We start from the raw sequence: 17,455 nt of genomic DNA, 5'->3' as shown, positions 1-17,455 counted from the left end.
TCTTTTCAAAAATTAAAGATGATTTGATGAATCAGTCTTGGTATATAATGTCGGCAGTATAAACGTTAACTAGATAAATATAACTATTTGGTAAAGAAATATAATGCAATTTAGTCACACCAATAATTTTAATACTACCGAATTTCAGTTTTGTTAACAAAAGTGCTAGAAATTACTTTTATACCTAACACAATAATGTTTATTGGTTAGGAAACCATACGATACGCGATCTATGTGGTTAGTCTGTCGGATTGACGAGGGTCGAGCGAGTAGCCGGGGCCCGCTAATTTGAAAGATTTATCACAAACGAAGCGACGACAGAATAAAAAAACGCAATTTACTAACATAGAAAAATAATTTCTCTAGTTTTTAGTTAGGCTAGAAACGTGGATGTTGAATAAATGGGTTTTGTGAAGGACCTTATTTTAATTAAATACTTTATGTTATCGGCTAACTCACGTAACTGTTTGACAAGGACAGTCGCCACTGTCGCCGCGTTGTATTTTATAATAAATAATTTAATATGTCTCGGCGAAATCTGGAGTCTTGGATCTTGGAGTCGCAAGTGTGTCCAAAGGACCTGGAACTTGATTTCTGGTTCGAGCTAAGCATTAACACTGCCCTTATTACGAGTTTCCTTTACGTTAAACAAAACGAGAACGCGTACAGCGATTCTGATTGGCCGGTGCGAAGGAACCAACTAATCAGAGCACCGAACGCACTTTCGGTTTTGGTTTGATCTCGTTCAACGTAAAGCAAAGTCGTACTAACGGTAGGTACTGAATTTTTATTTTCATTAATTGCAAAGATTCTTAAAGAGTGCCTGGTTTATGGCTAATTTTCAATTATAGCTCAATGCTTATTAAAAGGACTAATAAAATTTAAAAAAAGTTATATACGTCCTTGTAAATTTTGTAAGTCAGTTTCAGCTACACAAATCAACAAAAAAATGAATTCTATCTTCTCGTCGTTAGGGTCTAGTTTGCCATGAATACGTTAATAGACCTTTAGAGACTATCATCAATTCTATGCCAAGTTAGGTTTGAACAATGTGATCAAATTTTGATAAGGGTCCATTCGTATTATCAAAATTAATATTAAAATTGAATTTTACATAGTAACTTGATAGGCTACTGTGAAGTGTACTTGGAAAAGGACACATAGTTACATAACTTTTTTTTGAGGGAAAAGTCGTCCAATGACTTTGCCCGCCTTGGGCGAGGCGAGAGGAAGTGTCAGACTCTTACTGACTAAAAATTACCCTGTTCCTACTCTTGCTTTTAGAACTGGTTACTAAATTCAAGCTGCTTCGGATTCACGAAGGTAGTACAGTTATTTGGGTCAACTTGCAAGCGTTGGCCTGTGGAATGACACAAATACATTCTCTAAGTACCATGTCCTTAAAATCCTCTGCCTTTCTGCTTTCATGGCATTAGTTTCTTCTTTCGTGATCCCTTTGATTTACATTTATTTCTGATTTCACATTCACCCTTCTAAGAAACGAAAAGCCTATAAAAACAAGAATTCTAAGGAACACACAACAAAATACACAAAAAGCGAATATTATTATGCAACACACCTTTCTCTATTCATCCGAAAAAAGACACACTATCATATCACATCTTGTTATGTTAAAAAGGAATCCTAATACCGAAGCTTTTAGTCATATTTTTCCTTAAACTTCCGCGTCAGAAAGAAACCAACACAATTATGTCCATCTATCCCCTTGGTGAGGGAGGGAACCTTGCAATAAATGTACCCAGCAAAGAGGATTTATTCTGAAACTATTTTGCGTGGGCAAGGCTGTGAGAGAAAAATATTTTTGTTTTGATATTTATTTTAAGAAGTTTCATCGTACCGTTGTAGTTTCTAGTTTCTTTTAAGGTATTTCAGTTTGGTTGTATAAAATACTTAGTTACTTACTTTTCCGTCTATTTTTTTCTAATACTAGACAGGCTTAGTGTGGGAGAGTCATACTTCGACACGAATAGGCCAACTAGACCGAAGTGATACAGCCTCACAGAAAATCGACTGAAACAACGCTTGTGATGTCTTTCGTTGCGTGAGTGGAGGTTACCGGAGACCCAATTACCCCCCTTCCCAATTCTTGAGGAACTATTAAATTCCTAACCCCAAAAGGCCGGCAACGCAATTGTAACGCCATTGGTGTTTCAAGTGTCCATGGGCGGCGGCGATTGCTTACCATCAGATGATCAGTGCACTCGTTTACCGGCTTATACCATAAAAAAATAAGTTTGAGAAAACGCTTATTTATGTTTTGTTAATTAACACAACAATCTCTTGAATTTCTAACTAAAGGTTCAAAGGTTCAAGATTGTAAAAGTTATTTAAACTTTTTGAAAGACCTTTTGACTAGTTACCAGTACTGTTTTAATTATAATAATATCTGTTGTTTCTAACTACCAATGAATTATATTGGATTTTAAAGTTTTGATTTCATCGGATGGAAACCAATAGCCTTTTGGCAATATTAGTACCTATTATACAAAGTATTACTGGGCTCGGTTATTCGAAAATTTCGCAGTAGTAGCACGGAGTCTGGAATTGTGTTTAGTAAATGGCTATAGGCCTACCCCCTACTTCGGACTTATAGCACAAATAGTGAAAAGTGCGCGTACCTACACTGTATAGCAGCATCACGTGTCGTAATGTGCACCTCTGCCTACCCTTTCGAAGTCGCTGGCAGAAGCTAGTACTATATAGTTTCTTTTTGGATTTTATGCACGAAAGAAGTCGCAGACAAAAGTTGGTATTATCTTTAATATATGTATATAGATACTCTATTTGAGTCTGAACAAACACAGATGTGAAGTGTAAACTCAAGCTGTTTGCTAGAATGTGGTCGAGACAGAATTCAATTTAGTAGACTATGTGTTCCCATATCAACGTACTGGGTAATGTAATATATATTGATGTGAACGGTAAACGATCTGTCGAGATTTGAGTAAGAATGTTACTAGGCATGTTGTTGTGCTAACTATTTTCTACTTATCTCCGCTTGAAGACATTATTTTAGCACTTGCCTACCGAGAGATTAGAAAACTATATGACAATCACGTGTCAATTTTTCAATCCAATACTATATAATTGAGAAACTCGTGTCTTCCCACGTGTAGGTTAAACGAGAAGTGCTGTTTGATTAAACTGCACCTCGCACAGCTAAAATGCGGCGGCACATGTTCATAGCACATCTTACTCGCGCCGCTACATAGCTTAGTATCAGTGGAAACGGTCACATAGTTTCACAGCTTATCTATTACATCCTCGTAACATAGCTACATACCACATCTCTGATAGAAAAGTACACTTAAGCTGAAATATAAAAACCGGCTAAGTGCGAGTCGGACTCGCTCATGAAGGGTTCCGTAACAGCAAGTAGATGACATAATATAAAAGTTGTAAAATAACTTGGTTTTACATAGTGTTTGTATGAACGACAAAGTTATATTTGCGGTTTTTGTAAATGTTTTATTTCTTAAAAACTAATAATGATATCTCGTTCAAACCAATTTTCGTTGTTAGTTTCCATTGAAATCTACAGCATATATTTTTTTCAGTTTTCTCACTCTCTTATTTTAAAAGTTAGAGGCGGGGGACACACTTTTTTCCACTTTGGAAGCGTCTAACTTTCAAACGATTGATTTTGACGAAAAGTGGTTTTAGGAACCTTAATGTCTTTTTGAAAGGCCTATCCATAGACACCAATCACGGAAATGTAAGCAGAAAAAAATTTTTTTTTGTATCAGTTCCATGTATGGAGTGCCCCCTTTAATTTTTAAATTTATTAATTTTTATTCAAAATTCTAATAGCGGTTACCGAAATACACCATATTACAAAGTTTCAACTATGTAGGCCCAACAGTTTCGGAAATAAATGGCTGTGACATACGGACGGACGGACGGACGGACGGACGGACGGACGGACGGACGGACGGACGGACGGACGGACGGACGGACAGACAGACAGACGGAAAGACGGACAGACGAACAGACGGACAGACGGACAGACAGACAGACAGACATGACGAATCTATAAGGGTTTCGTTTTTTGCCATTTGGCTACGGAACCCTAAAAATCTTTAGGGTAAACCTTTTTTCGCGAAGAAACCTAGACCATAGCCCATGTTGATATTCACATCAACGACAACTTATACTCCATCACATTGTTCACATACCATTCTATTCTGTAACAAAACTATACCTACATTTATTCTCAATACCTCTAAGCTAACTGACCAACCAAATTTGTCCAACTCTATCCCAAATAAAAGAGGTAAGTTATTCTTACCCAAAAACTTTTACAAAAGCCAAAGAACTTCTCGAGCCAGTCCGTAAGATGTCCCGCTTCGGTAAACACCGCTTATACATCAAATAGAAAATAGTAATGGTTACAAAAATAGACTGATTGTTACATTAGTTACTGGTCGAAGCTAAACTACGAAATACCTTAATATTTGGGTTCAAATGGCACCTTTATACGCAAGGGTATTAGGTTGCTTTTCCACCAGAGATGTGCTTTGTAGCTATGCAACGAAGATGTAATAAATAAGCTGTGAAACTATGTGACCGTTTCCAGTGATACCTACTAAGATATGTAACTGTGCGAATAAAATGTGCTATTAAAATGCGCCACCGCAAAGTAGCTGTGCGAGGAAGATGAGCAGCTCGAGTATGTGATGTATCAAAAGTAAGGAAGCGAAATAGGTTCAACTAAGATATGTTTTTATATGAAAAAATGCGTGCTATAGATGTGTACTTTAGATATGTGCTGTGAATGGTTTACTTACTATCGATACATCGCATTCTCGAGCTGTGCATCTTCCTCATGCGGCTGCACATCTTCATAGACATCATCACATCTCACTCGCACAGCTACAACGCTTAGTATCAGAAGAAACAGTCACATAGTTTCACAGCTTAGCTACTACATCTTCATAGTATAGCTATACAGCACATATCTGGTGGAAAATAACCCTGAATGACTCTCAAGCCTTGTAACGATCTTCACGAAAGCATTGACGAGGAAAAAATAACAAAACGACCATCAAAATTCATCCCAGACGCGTAGATAAGGCAGCTGACACATTACCAACGAAGATTAATTTATTTACTATTAAGACTGCCTCGTTGGCCGAGTGGTTGCAAGTGCGACTGCCAGGCAAGGGGTCTTGGGTTCGATTCCCAGGTCGGGCGAAGTAATACTGGGCTTTTTTCGGTTTTTCGAAAATTTCTGCGTCGTAGCACGGAGCCAGGAAATGTGCCCGGTATATGGCAATAGGCTCATCACCTACATGGGACTTACAACATACATTGTCAAATGTGGGTGTACATTGCCATTATGTGTCATAATGTGCACCTCTGCCTACCCTTTTTTTTTAGGGGGGAAATCATCCAATGACTACTCTCGCCTTAGGTGAGGCGAGAGGGAGTGTCAAACTCTTACTGACTAAAAACCACCCCGTTCCTACTCCTGCTTTTCGAACCGGAGACCTCTGCCTACCCTCTCGGGGATAAAAGACGTGACGTTATGTGTATTAATTTATTTTCTTGTTGCGTAAATGTCACAATTAACAAGTACACTTCATCTTAACCTTGACCCAATAACAATTATCATTTACTCGTTATCAGATAACAGTGGAAATATTTTGAAAGAACTTTCGTTACTCAATAAACTGATGCAATACGTTTGATTAGATTATAATTATGCATGCAAACAACTATGTGGGGAATGCGGTCAAAGGCAAGACTCGGTTGTTTATGTCGAGATGTTCCGTATGATTTAATTTGTACTGGTATTTTTTATGGAATAAGGCGGTATACGAGCGTACGGATTACTTGGTGGTAAGCAATCGTTGCCGCCTATGGACACTTAAAACACCAGATGCGTTATTGGCCTTTTGGGGGTTAGGAATGTAAGGGTTGTTGGTGAATCAGGGATTGGGAATGTCATTGCGATTGCTAAATATCCAACGACATATTATATACAAAAAAAAAAAGTTAACTTACTTGCCTATTACGTAACAGTAGCAGCGCGACTGTTGCCGCGTCGCGTGTGGCAGAATGCTCCTTATGAATATTAACCTCTATCGTAGTTTGAAACTAAGCATGACGAGTGAGCCGAAAAAATAATTTAGGAAATATCTCCCACGAAAGTTATAATAATGAATGTATTGTGTTCTTAAGATAGGTCCTTCTAAATTTCTTTTTACCTACACTCTGAAGAATTCTATATTTTTGTGAAAATTCTACTTAGGTAGGACTCGTACACAGACCTGTGTATTTTTATATTGAGACAAAAATATTCGTCCCAAAAGTATATTTTTATGTCACATTAAATATTCACAGAAATATTATTTCTTTCTTTTAAAAATGTACTCGAATTTTTGCTTGAAAATTATTTTTATCTTACTTAAAATATGCTTATAAAATGACTTTGGTCTCACTCGCAGACGTCAATTTATTCTTTCAATATTTTGAACTTTATGGCTAAAAATATTTTAAGTTCAAAATACTTAAAAACTACAGACGTTGAGGCTACAAATTCTTGTGATAATGGTCTCCTTGTACATAGATGATTACTTACAAAGTCGACCTACAAATTAATAAAAGTTAATGCAAAAAGTAAAAGAGGAGGAGGCAACTATACCCTTAGTATAACTTTGCTTTACGTTGAACGAAAACGAAACGAGATCCAGTTCGGTAGTCTGATAGGCCGGCGTAAATGAATCAACTAATCAGAGCGCCGATAGAGCGAGATGCAAACTCGTACTAAGGCTACTGATTTTTATACATATACAAAATCACAGTAGCAAAACTATTTGCTGTCCTAACGTACCAAGATTTATCCGGAGCTGCGGACTACCTAGCGGGTTTACCGGGGCTCCGGCTCGAAAAGCAGGAGAAGGAACGGGGTGGTTTTTAGTCAGTAAGAGTCTGACACCCCCTCTCGCCTCGCCCAATGCGGAAGAAGTCATTGGATGATTTTCTTCCCTCAAAAAAAACGTACCAAGATTTAACCATTACTCATAGATTTTCTAAAATATTGCTAGCAATACGTCGTTCAGTTTGCAAAACTATTAATAAAGTCTAACAAATGTCTATCCTGAACGTGACCTTTCATGTCTAAGCTTATCGACAGACCCTATCAAGCAGTTACGAAGAAAAATAAATACAAATATCAGATTGGCTGTATTCCAATGAAATATTAAATAATAACTTCTTGTATTCCTCGTAATATTGAAGTGTATTATGAACAAATATAAGAACAATACATTTTGTTGTGTATTCTATTTATAGTGTCTATTGGTTCAATTAGTCAGAGCAATTGTAATCGATCTACCTTAATCAAAGTCAAAGTCATAGCATTTATTTCAATTAATTCTGAATTAAGCGCTTTTGAACCGTCAAATTGAATTGTCCGTCAGTTTGTCTGTCTGTCAGTGAAGCCAGGTGCTTGTATAATGTTCACGTAGGTATTCAAAAATATTATTTCGATGCATACTGGGCGGCAGTATTTTTATCATATTAATAGCCATATTATATTAAAGTGGCCACTGCTGAGCAAAAGCTTATTTTCCTACGGAGAAGGTTTGTGCATCAATCATCACACTGCGGGTTGGCGATTTCAAACTTAACAATTAATTAGAAATTATAAGGTCAGGTTTCTTTATGAATGTGATTGATGGAAGCCAAACGCATCAACAGCAACGTAGCATATCACACCTCTGGTCCAAAAACACCAAACCCTTTTACCTTTTGTTTTTACATCATTAACCTTTTGTTAATTGAAACGAAAAATGACTTCCGAACCCTAAAAATCTAAACAAACGTAAACTTCACCTAGTTTTAATCGTAGACGATACACGAATTGTGTAAACAAACAAAACTTGAGATTTAATTTTATCAGTCGAGTGTCTAGTCAAGGTTGGTGTTATCACTATCAGTTAAATTACGTTGACCTTAATAATGTACCTTCTTTTGTAATGCATAAGGTATAAATTGTCAATTAGTAAGAACAATTAGCAGTAGGTGTAGTAGCTGTGAAGCTTTCATCATGATTTCTTTCTTCATCTATTTGGCTTTTGTTAGTTATGCCGGTGAGTTCCTTTTGGCTATTTTTAACACCAGAAATAAGTTGATCTTGAAAGTCAAAGTCAAAGCATTTATTAAAATTAGGCACCTTTGAAACGTCATATTGAATTGTCCGTCAGTCAGTCTGTCTGTCAGTGATGCTACCTAGCTTCACTCGTTCCAAAGTGTAGCTTCGAATGGAGAAGATACCCAATTTGTATTGATGTATTCCCTATGATTTTAGATAACTTTTATAACGTCTTTTTTCTTTTGAATAAAATTCATACATACATATTGTGTTATAGTTGTATTTTTTATTTATTTCAATTGATTAAACAGTAAGGTGTGTTTGTTTGTACGTTTCAATATTTGTCTGATAACGGATTTCGATGAAATTTGCTATGAACTGGCCAGCTAAGCTTAGTTAGGCTAGTTTCCATAGAATTTTATTTTAAAGCGCGACTAAATAATACTATATGTGTCCAATTCCACTCTTGTTATTTTAAAAAGACCATGAACAACACATTTTCACTATCAAACTTCAATATGATCAGCTCGATTAAAATTTAAATATGTTTTTTCCAGTGTCAAGTCCCACGATAAAATCCTTAGAGGATCTTAAAATCGTTGGAGGTGAGAGTATCGAAATAACAGATGCACCGTACCAGGTGTCTCTCGTCAGAAGGGGGAGACACTCCTGTGGAGGAACTATTGTCGCCAAGGATATTATTGTCACTGCTGCTCATTGTGTCATGGGGTACGTTTAACAATAGTATGATTTGGAAGTGTTGTTTGAAATTGTTCAAAGTTAAAAACAAGGCATTTATTTCAATTAATCCTTTATTAGACACTTTTGAAACGTGATATTGAATTGTCTATCAGTCTCTCTATCAGTGAAGCTGGATGCTCGGTTCAAAGGGTAGCTTCAAATGGAAAAGAACAAGCAAAAAACTCATTCGTTACCGTACGCTTTTAACTAAGAGTCTGATACTTCCTCTCTCCTCGCTTAAGTCGGGAGAAGCAATTTGACGATTTAACTCGTACTGCACGCATCTCTAAGAGCCCTCAAATCACCACAGATTAGACTCAATAAGGCTATACCCGACCCGGAGCTGCAGACTGCTTAGCGGGTTACAGGGGCTCCGGCTCGTAGAGCAAGAATAGGGATAGGGTAGTCAATAAGAGTCTAACACTCCCTCTCGCATCACCCAAGACAGCAGATGTCATTGGCTGATTATCCTCCTCAAAAAAAGGTCTTCTACATTATTTGCCTTCTTTTCAGATCACTGGCAAACGAATTCCAAATCCGTGCTGGTTCATCATACAGCGAGAAGGGAGGACAACTTTACCCAGTCGGAGAGATTCTCTGGCATCCAAGCTTCGACTATGGAAAAATGGACAGCGACATTGCCATACTATGGCTGCCCAAACCACTAGTGTTCAGTGACAAAATAAGACCAGTACAATTAATGGGAAGAGGTGAAGAAATAAAGGATGGTGATGATACGATTGTGACTGGATGGGGTAATCTTTATGTAAGTTGTTTTAAGGTTGATAGTTGGTTGGTTTTTTATTGTTTAAATTATCTTTGCAAGTACGACTAATTTTAATAATCTATCTGTCTTGCTTGCTAGAGACAAAATCTCAATACATTTTATCATGATAAAACTTTCTTTAAGTAACTTTGTTCAAAAACATAGTGCTTTGAGCACATCTTCCATTCTTTTATGATTCATTCGTACTTAAAACTGTTTGAGTGTTTTCAAACTTTTTATGAAATATTTATTGTTTTTTAGGAAATTGGAGGCACGCCAAGCACTCTGCAGAGAGTAACAGTTCAGAAAATCAATGACGCAATATGCAATGATGCTTACAAACCTTTGTATGCCATCACTAATCACATGCTCTGTGCTGGAGCACCTGGTGGTGGAAAGGACGCTTGCCAGGTAAGTATTTTTATGAAATAAGCCGGTAAACGAGCAGACGAATCACCTGATGGTATGCAGTCGCCGCAGCCCATGGACACACGGAATATGAATGACGTTACAAGTGTGTTGCCGGCCTTTTGGGGGTTAGGAAATTAAGGGTTGTTTGGGGAATCGGGGATTTGAAAGATTAGGGTCTCTGGTAACCTCACTTACACAACGAAACACTAAGCAAGCGTTGTTTCACGGTTTTCTGAGAGGCCGTGGTATCACTCCGGTCGAGCCGGCCCATTCCTTAAAGAAAGGAAACACAAGATTTTATGTCCTATCTTCTAGATGCATTTCAATTACGAACGAAAGCCATCTGCAAATAATAACCTCTTTCCTTTTTACAGGGTGACAGCGGTGGACCTCTAGTTCACAACAACAAGTTAGCTGGTGTCGTATCCTGGGGTCTAGGATGTGCCCGACCTGAATATCCTGGAGTCTACTCCAAGGTCTCAGCATTGAGGAGCTGGCTCGATGATAATATCTATCAACTCAGGTGGAAACATATCTGGAGAAGTATTTAAAAGACAAGAAGACGAATAGACGAAAAGACTAGAAGAATGAGTTTGGTCTTTTCATGCGTATCAGAACGGTTGTGATTTAATGATTGATTAAGTTATATGTTTTGTTGTGTTCGAATTAAATTAAGACAATTGCAAGTTATTAAGTGTTTTATTTTAAAACGTCTTGTTCATATTAGATATGGGTTTCCTGATTTCAAACTCTAGGGGTTTTGTTGGTGTTAATGAGTGTGAAATGAGTGGACAATGTTTTTGACTGAGTACAACTGAATTTATTACTAGGAGAAAACTAGAATGCACACAGCGGTGGCCTTGGGTGGTGATGGCCATTCTAGGATATTGATAAAGGTGTAATTCCTTAGTCTATAAGAGTAAACCAATAGTTGAGTAATTAAAATCCTTCGTCTATTTGCCATTGATTCGTCCAATCTGGATTTTTTTATGGCATAAGCTGGTAAACTATCCGATAGATCACCTATCCCCCACACTTATTCATAACCATTCATAAAAATTATAACACGCATTATCTTTACCAACAACACTAAAATTGTGGCCAAAACTTGGAAACATTCGTTTTAAAGACTACAAAGTCTTATAAGGCTTACGTTTCAGTTGTAATCTCCTGAAGATCTCTGGCTTAACATTAACATAAGCAGAATTAATCGCCTTGATACTTCTTAGTACAAAGTGCAAACAACACTTTACAATGTTTGTTTTTTAAGATATTTAAATTCAAATATGCTGTATGTAGCTTATTAGCTAAAACTTATATCTTAGTTAAGGCAAGCTATTAATTGACACTGAACTCAATAATGGTGCAGTGTAGCTATGCTACGAAGATGTAATAGCTTTCTTTAAGGGGGGAAAATTATCCAATGGCTTCACTCGCCTTGGGCGAGGCGAGACTAAAACCCACACCGTTCCTATTTCTGCCTTTCGAGCCAGAGCCCCGGTAAACCCGCTGGGTAGCTTAAAATATTATATCACTCAATTAATATTCCTCACAGAGAACCGACGTGAAACAACGCTTGCGTTGTGTGAGTGACGTTACTGGAGGTTCAATTACCAATCTTCCCAATCTTCCAAATCTCCGATTCCCCAACAACTATTAAATCTCTTGTAACGCCTCTGGTATTTCGGGAGTCCATAGGCGGCGGTGATTGCTTACCATCAGGTGATTCGTCTGCGTCGTTTTATTGGCTTATACAAAAAAGTACTACTCTTATTATCACTCAATTAATATTGATTGCACAATATTGTGAAATACATCTCTAACTATATAAACAACGAACATTTTGTTCGGTTGTATGTCACAGTTTTTTTATCACAAAAATGTTACGTAACTTTAATAAGTATGTCATTAACATAACCTCTGTTATCTCAAGAGTTTATTAGCAAAGAAAAATATTTAGAAGAATGTTATTTTTTACCTAATTTTTTTCTAAGTATTATCTAAGGCAAATGTGAACATTTTCTAGATTCATTATTACTCGTATTATTTAGTACTCGTTTACATTACATAACCTAGAGACTTCGTTGTTGTGAATCATTTTTTTTCCCATATTGTCCCCTGTAATAGGGGTGAGCCTATTTTCATATACTGGGCACAATCAGACTCTGTGCTTCTAATGAGAAAATTAAAATTGGTCCAGCCATTTCAGTGATGTTAGCCAGAACAACAGAAAGACAAAAACATTAAACAAACAGACTGACAAACAAAATTTGTTCCCCATATCATAAGTCCCATGTAATAGGGAGTAAGCCTATTGACATATACCGGGCATACTTCCAGACTCTGTGCTACTACTGAGAAATTTTCGAAAATCCGAAAACAGCCCAACTGTAGATGCTTTATAAACTATAGACCCACTAATGTAACCAGAGATCCATTGCCCGACAGTCGTATTTGCGACCACTTGACCGACAAGGTACAAAATGCATGTGGATTATTAGTAACAAACGTTAATAACCATCTCATTATTTATTTTCTTATATAAGAATTCGTGATTTTTCTGATTTTCAAGTCATGTCGAACCGTTAAAATTGGTCCTTACTACTTAGCCCAAACTATACTGGACAGTGACATTAACCAGTGAAAAACTAAACAGTAGAACAGTAAAATAATGAAATTGTAAAATTTAACAGTTTTGTGTCGTATGTAAGTTCACATGCTCTATAGTTTCAATTTTACAATAAAGTCAAACCGACAGTTTGTGGTAAAATCCAAAACCTTTTAAGACAGTTGGAATAGTTTAAGGGTAACTGTACCCATTGGGAAATTTAGTGTGGATAACGTATTACTGTCTGGGTCGATTGGTCACTCGTTACTTCCAACCTTCTTACCTTAATTAAATTTGCATAATGACAACCGCCAGAATCATAGAGCTTTGCCCCACCAAAAAAATTATTGTACAGGCTTACCAAAATGTAGCAAATAAATACTTTAGCTTTGCTGTGAGTGTATGAGGAGGAGAGATATCTAAAAACATGATTAAAATTTGCCTTTAGAGCTTGCGGTTTCTATATAAATCTAAAAACAAAATATTACATTTAGGTTAGGTACCAGTTTAGATTAATTGCAGTTATAATGGTAGAAATAATTAAATTAAGTCTTTATATTATTACAATGCATATTCAAAAGTTTAGCTTGAAAGGAGGTAGGAATGTCATAAATTAACAATATCACCTTTAGTAATCCTATTTTAATTCATACTTATAATGAAACAACAATGTAAAAGAACAGACAGAGCGAATTCAAATAATGACTTTTTGGACATAATCTGACAACGCACGCCAATGGTTTTCCTTTACATCTAATCACTAATTGTTCAAACACGATCAATAATAATTAGAATATGCATTCATTATAATATATATTATAAAAATAAATAAATTAACTAATAGTATGTATTTATACCAAATTCATATTAAAATCCGTACAAATACATTAATAAAAATCTTTATTTTTATTGTACTTGTTGTGTTCCTTGTCAATAGTACTATTTTAGAAACGCAGATATGTCGCGATAAATATTTATAAATAGGCCTTGGGTTTTTTAAGTTCTTTTTATTTTCTATTTTTTATCCGCAACCTTATCAGAATAAGCTAATTAAATAACCAAGGGTTTCTGAAAACTTTTCATTATAATTTTGCTTTTCTTGTACATAAAATTTGGGGCCTGGCACTTTCCTTACTACTTAGCCAAACTGTACTGGACACAAAGTAGCTAGTATTACAAAGTAAGTCTTTTTGTGACTGTAAAACTAAAGTTTTCATAGTTCACTACTTTGAACTGAGTAAAATATTATGGGTTACTATAATTTGAACAGTTTCATTAGTGAAGTGCGAAGTTTTGATTTACTCTGATATATTTTTCTTTTTTTATGGTATAAGCCGGTAAACGAGTAGACGGATTACCTGATGGTAAGCAATTGCCGCCGCTCATGGACACTTGAAACAATAGAGGCGTGACACGCGTTGCCGGCCTTTTGGGGTTAAGAATTTAAGGGTTGTTTGTGTTGGGGATTGGGAAAATTGGGGATGCGGATATTGTATATTACGTGTGGGTGCATTAGTACTCGCTGTCGGTAGGTTTCGAACCATCACTAGTCTTAAACCTTCGGGCGACCGCGACATTTTTCACGTTTCTTAATTATAAGTTCTTAGTTAATTAATATTAATTTTATTAAAATAAATACTTCAGCTTTGACTGTGAGTGTGTGAGGAGGAAAAAGATATTATAATGATTACGTTGACACCAAGTTTGTATTATTTTATTTACAAAATATATAATATTACAAATGTCTCAAGTTTTTATAGGTCCTGTTGTTATAACAATAAGTAGGTACTAGGTACTTAACTACTGAAACAGCAAAAAAAAACCATTAATGTAGGTATATTATCAAGACAATAAACAATTAACCAACATAAAAACCGCATTTTGTTTAAGCATGTTCAGATTGTGCAATTATAATATCTATACATATAATAAATCTGTAGAAGGATCAATTCTGAAAATATTGAAAAAATAAATAGCAGGTGGTGTTACTGGATCGATACCAAACCCAAATGTGTGATTTTTTTTTTATCTGTATGTCTATATATGTTCAGGCATCACGTGAAAACTAACGGTTCGATTTCGATGAAACTTGGTATAATTATATCTTATTATCCTGGGCATAAAATAGGTTACTTTTTATCCTGGAAAAATACGTAGAAAAAAAAACTTTATTTATATTCAGTTTTATTCTGCTCAACAGCAGTAGCTCAATAGAGGGAAGACTCCTTAATTATTATGGGCCTCGCCGTATTTGGGTCCAATAGATATTTATAAGATGTCATTGTCAGAGTTACTCAAAATGGAGAAATAAAACTTCCACGCGAAGACCGACATCCGCGCGGACGGAGTCGCGGGCGGAAGCTAGTTAGTAGAATATACAACAGAGGCGGTTTATTTTATTTCTGAAAATCTTCTACCTAAGTAGAAATAATTTTTGAAAATCTCTTCTACCTAAGAAGGAAGAAACTAAATTTTTACTTAGGAAGAGGGAAGAAGACTAAATTAATTATTATGTTTAACTCTACTAGTTTCAAGCCATGCCAGAGGCTCATATTCATGAGCAGCATTTACGTGTAAAGAAGTCAGAAGTAAAAAAATGTCTCACACCTAAAAATATCAAATGTAAACTTAAGGAATATTACCTGACTACTATTTAAGCATGATTATTGTACCTACCTCCATATTATTACAACATTTAAGACAGATTCCATACCACGGTAACTCTAAATCTTTAGTGGTTTTTTGGTTGCTATTTGTTATTTTTATTGTATTATTCTTTTGTGTAAATAATAAATAAAGAAAACGAAAAAAAAACGTGAGTAAACCGATAACCATAATAATTAATTCAGTATGTCTCATGAAAGTTATACTAGAACTATAGGCAAGAAGACTGTGTTGAAAGATTATCAACTGTATTTCTTTAGTACTTAGATTGAAAATCTATTAAAAATAGTCAATTTTTCTTGAGAGATCAGATTCGAAAGTTTAGGTATGATATTAAAAGATAATGTGGAGAGTCATGCTTACGTCCATTTTGTTATCTTATCAGAAAGTAATAGTAGTCAGACAGTTTTTAAAAAGATAAGTACTTATTTAACAATATTGTGTAATATCAAACAGTGTATACTAGTATAAGATCTTGACTTTGTTACCTAAATATTGAGATTTTTCCTCGATTTTATATTTTGGAAAATGGCTTTTAGTCTGATGACTCTTTGAGGCGAGTGCGGAACACGACAAAGTGAATTTGGCAATATGATAATGATATTTATTTTTACCAATAGGTTACAATGTGACTGTTTTACAAGTCAAATTCTAAGAGAACTAGGATGTAGGGAATGGTGCTTTATAGAGATTTAGGGAACAGAGAGTAAAGTTCCCTAAGAAAAGGATGATCCTCCGACTAGGCGAGGTGATCACACTATAGCAGTAGAAATATATTTAAAAAAAAGTTAGCCCACACTAGGATTGTCGCCTGTGTCGTGGTGCTTTTACAATAATACAAGTTCACACTCACATTACACCCAGTTCTTGATCAACAGTTTGTGGATCACACAAAGTTGCTCCGTGCGGGTATCTACCCGTTATGCGTTGCGCTGCACATCAGCTGTGCAGTCAAAGATAGTTATTTTCCTTATAAGGAACGGAAATAGTATCCATGACCATGTTTCGTATGTATGAACAAAATTAACACTTAAATAGTAGGTACTTTAAATGTAAACAAATTCGTCATGGTTTAAGTGCAAATTGAATATGATACTAAATATACTTACCCACTTCTATTACACAATATTATGACATATTGTGTTTTTTTTTTTAATGTAAGGTGGTTTAATTTAAAGATGGAAATGAGTGTTCGAAAATGTTCACACACTCCTTTTGTTTTATTATTTTCCGTTTTGTATGTTCGTTATTTATTTATTTTATTTATTAAAACACAATTACAATATCATTACAGAATATTCCAAGGCGATGTTATAACGAAATATAAATACAATGTAAAAATAAAATAAAACAAAACATTTAATAGAATAACAAAATTTTCATTTGACTTATATTATGTACGATTCAAAATGTTTAAGTGGAAAATATTTTAGTCTTAGTTTTTATTTTTAGTTAGTCTATATATTTAAGTTCATGTTACGTCAATGCTTCGTACATTTAAATAAATTAGTTATCTATGTATAATTTTATTTCTTTTCTATTCAATGTCAGCCAACGACTGACGACAACGGTTGACATAGGTATTACATTTTATATGTAAATTTGCCGGTGTAACTATCGTAACAATCGTCTCTTAAATAACAATTACTTGTTTTTTTTTTAGTGCTAGTGTGTAGTGTAAATTCCAATTAAATTAAAATTTATAGAATAGAATAGATACGAAATAAAATAATGTAGGTAATTATTTAAAAAAAAAAGCTCTTCATAATTTGAATAGTAGATAGTGTACTGATAACAGCTGGCGTCACGGTGTAAGTATAGTCTTTACATATCCGTCCGATTATAATGTCTGGTTGTACGTCATAATTTAAGCAAATATAAACAATAATCTTTATGTCTTAAAGTGTATAAAATTATACATTTTTTATACATGAGGAAAGTCATCCGATGACTTCTCTCACCTTGGTCAGTGTCAGAGTCTTACTGACTAAAACCACCCTAGTTCTTACTCCTGCTTTTCGAGCTGGAGCCCCAGTAAACCTGCTAGGTATACTGTAGCTATAATATTATTATACACACATTTTTTAATTTTAATTTCTTGATGAATTTGCTGATATGTTTGTTATATGAAATGCAAATGAATTAC

General features: G+C 35.3%; 1 protein-coding gene across 1 annotated transcript; it reads left to right on the top strand.

Annotated features, from left to right (window-relative positions):
• Positions 1 to 8,011: 8,011 nt before the first annotated feature.
• LOC118279270 (vitellin-degrading protease-like) lies at positions 8,012 to 10,727 on the top strand. The gene is made up of 5 exons (XM_035598913.2): positions 8,012 to 8,117; positions 8,677 to 8,848; positions 9,374 to 9,626; positions 9,888 to 10,037; positions 10,412 to 10,727. The coding sequence occupies exons 1-5, from the start codon at positions 8,075 to 8,077 to the stop codon at positions 10,586 to 10,588; spliced, it is 795 nt and encodes a 264-aa protein (XP_035454806.2). The 5' UTR covers positions 8,012 to 8,074; the 3' UTR covers positions 10,589 to 10,727.
• The last annotated feature ends 6,728 nt before the right edge of the window (positions 10,728 to 17,455 follow it).

This window comes from Spodoptera frugiperda, chromosome 14, assembly GCF_023101765.2.
Source record: "Spodoptera frugiperda isolate SF20-4 chromosome 14, AGI-APGP_CSIRO_Sfru_2.0, whole genome shotgun sequence".
NCBI classification, from domain to species: domain Eukaryota; kingdom Metazoa; phylum Arthropoda; class Insecta; order Lepidoptera; family Noctuidae; genus Spodoptera; species Spodoptera frugiperda.
This window is presented reverse-complemented; position numbering and strand designations above follow the sequence as displayed.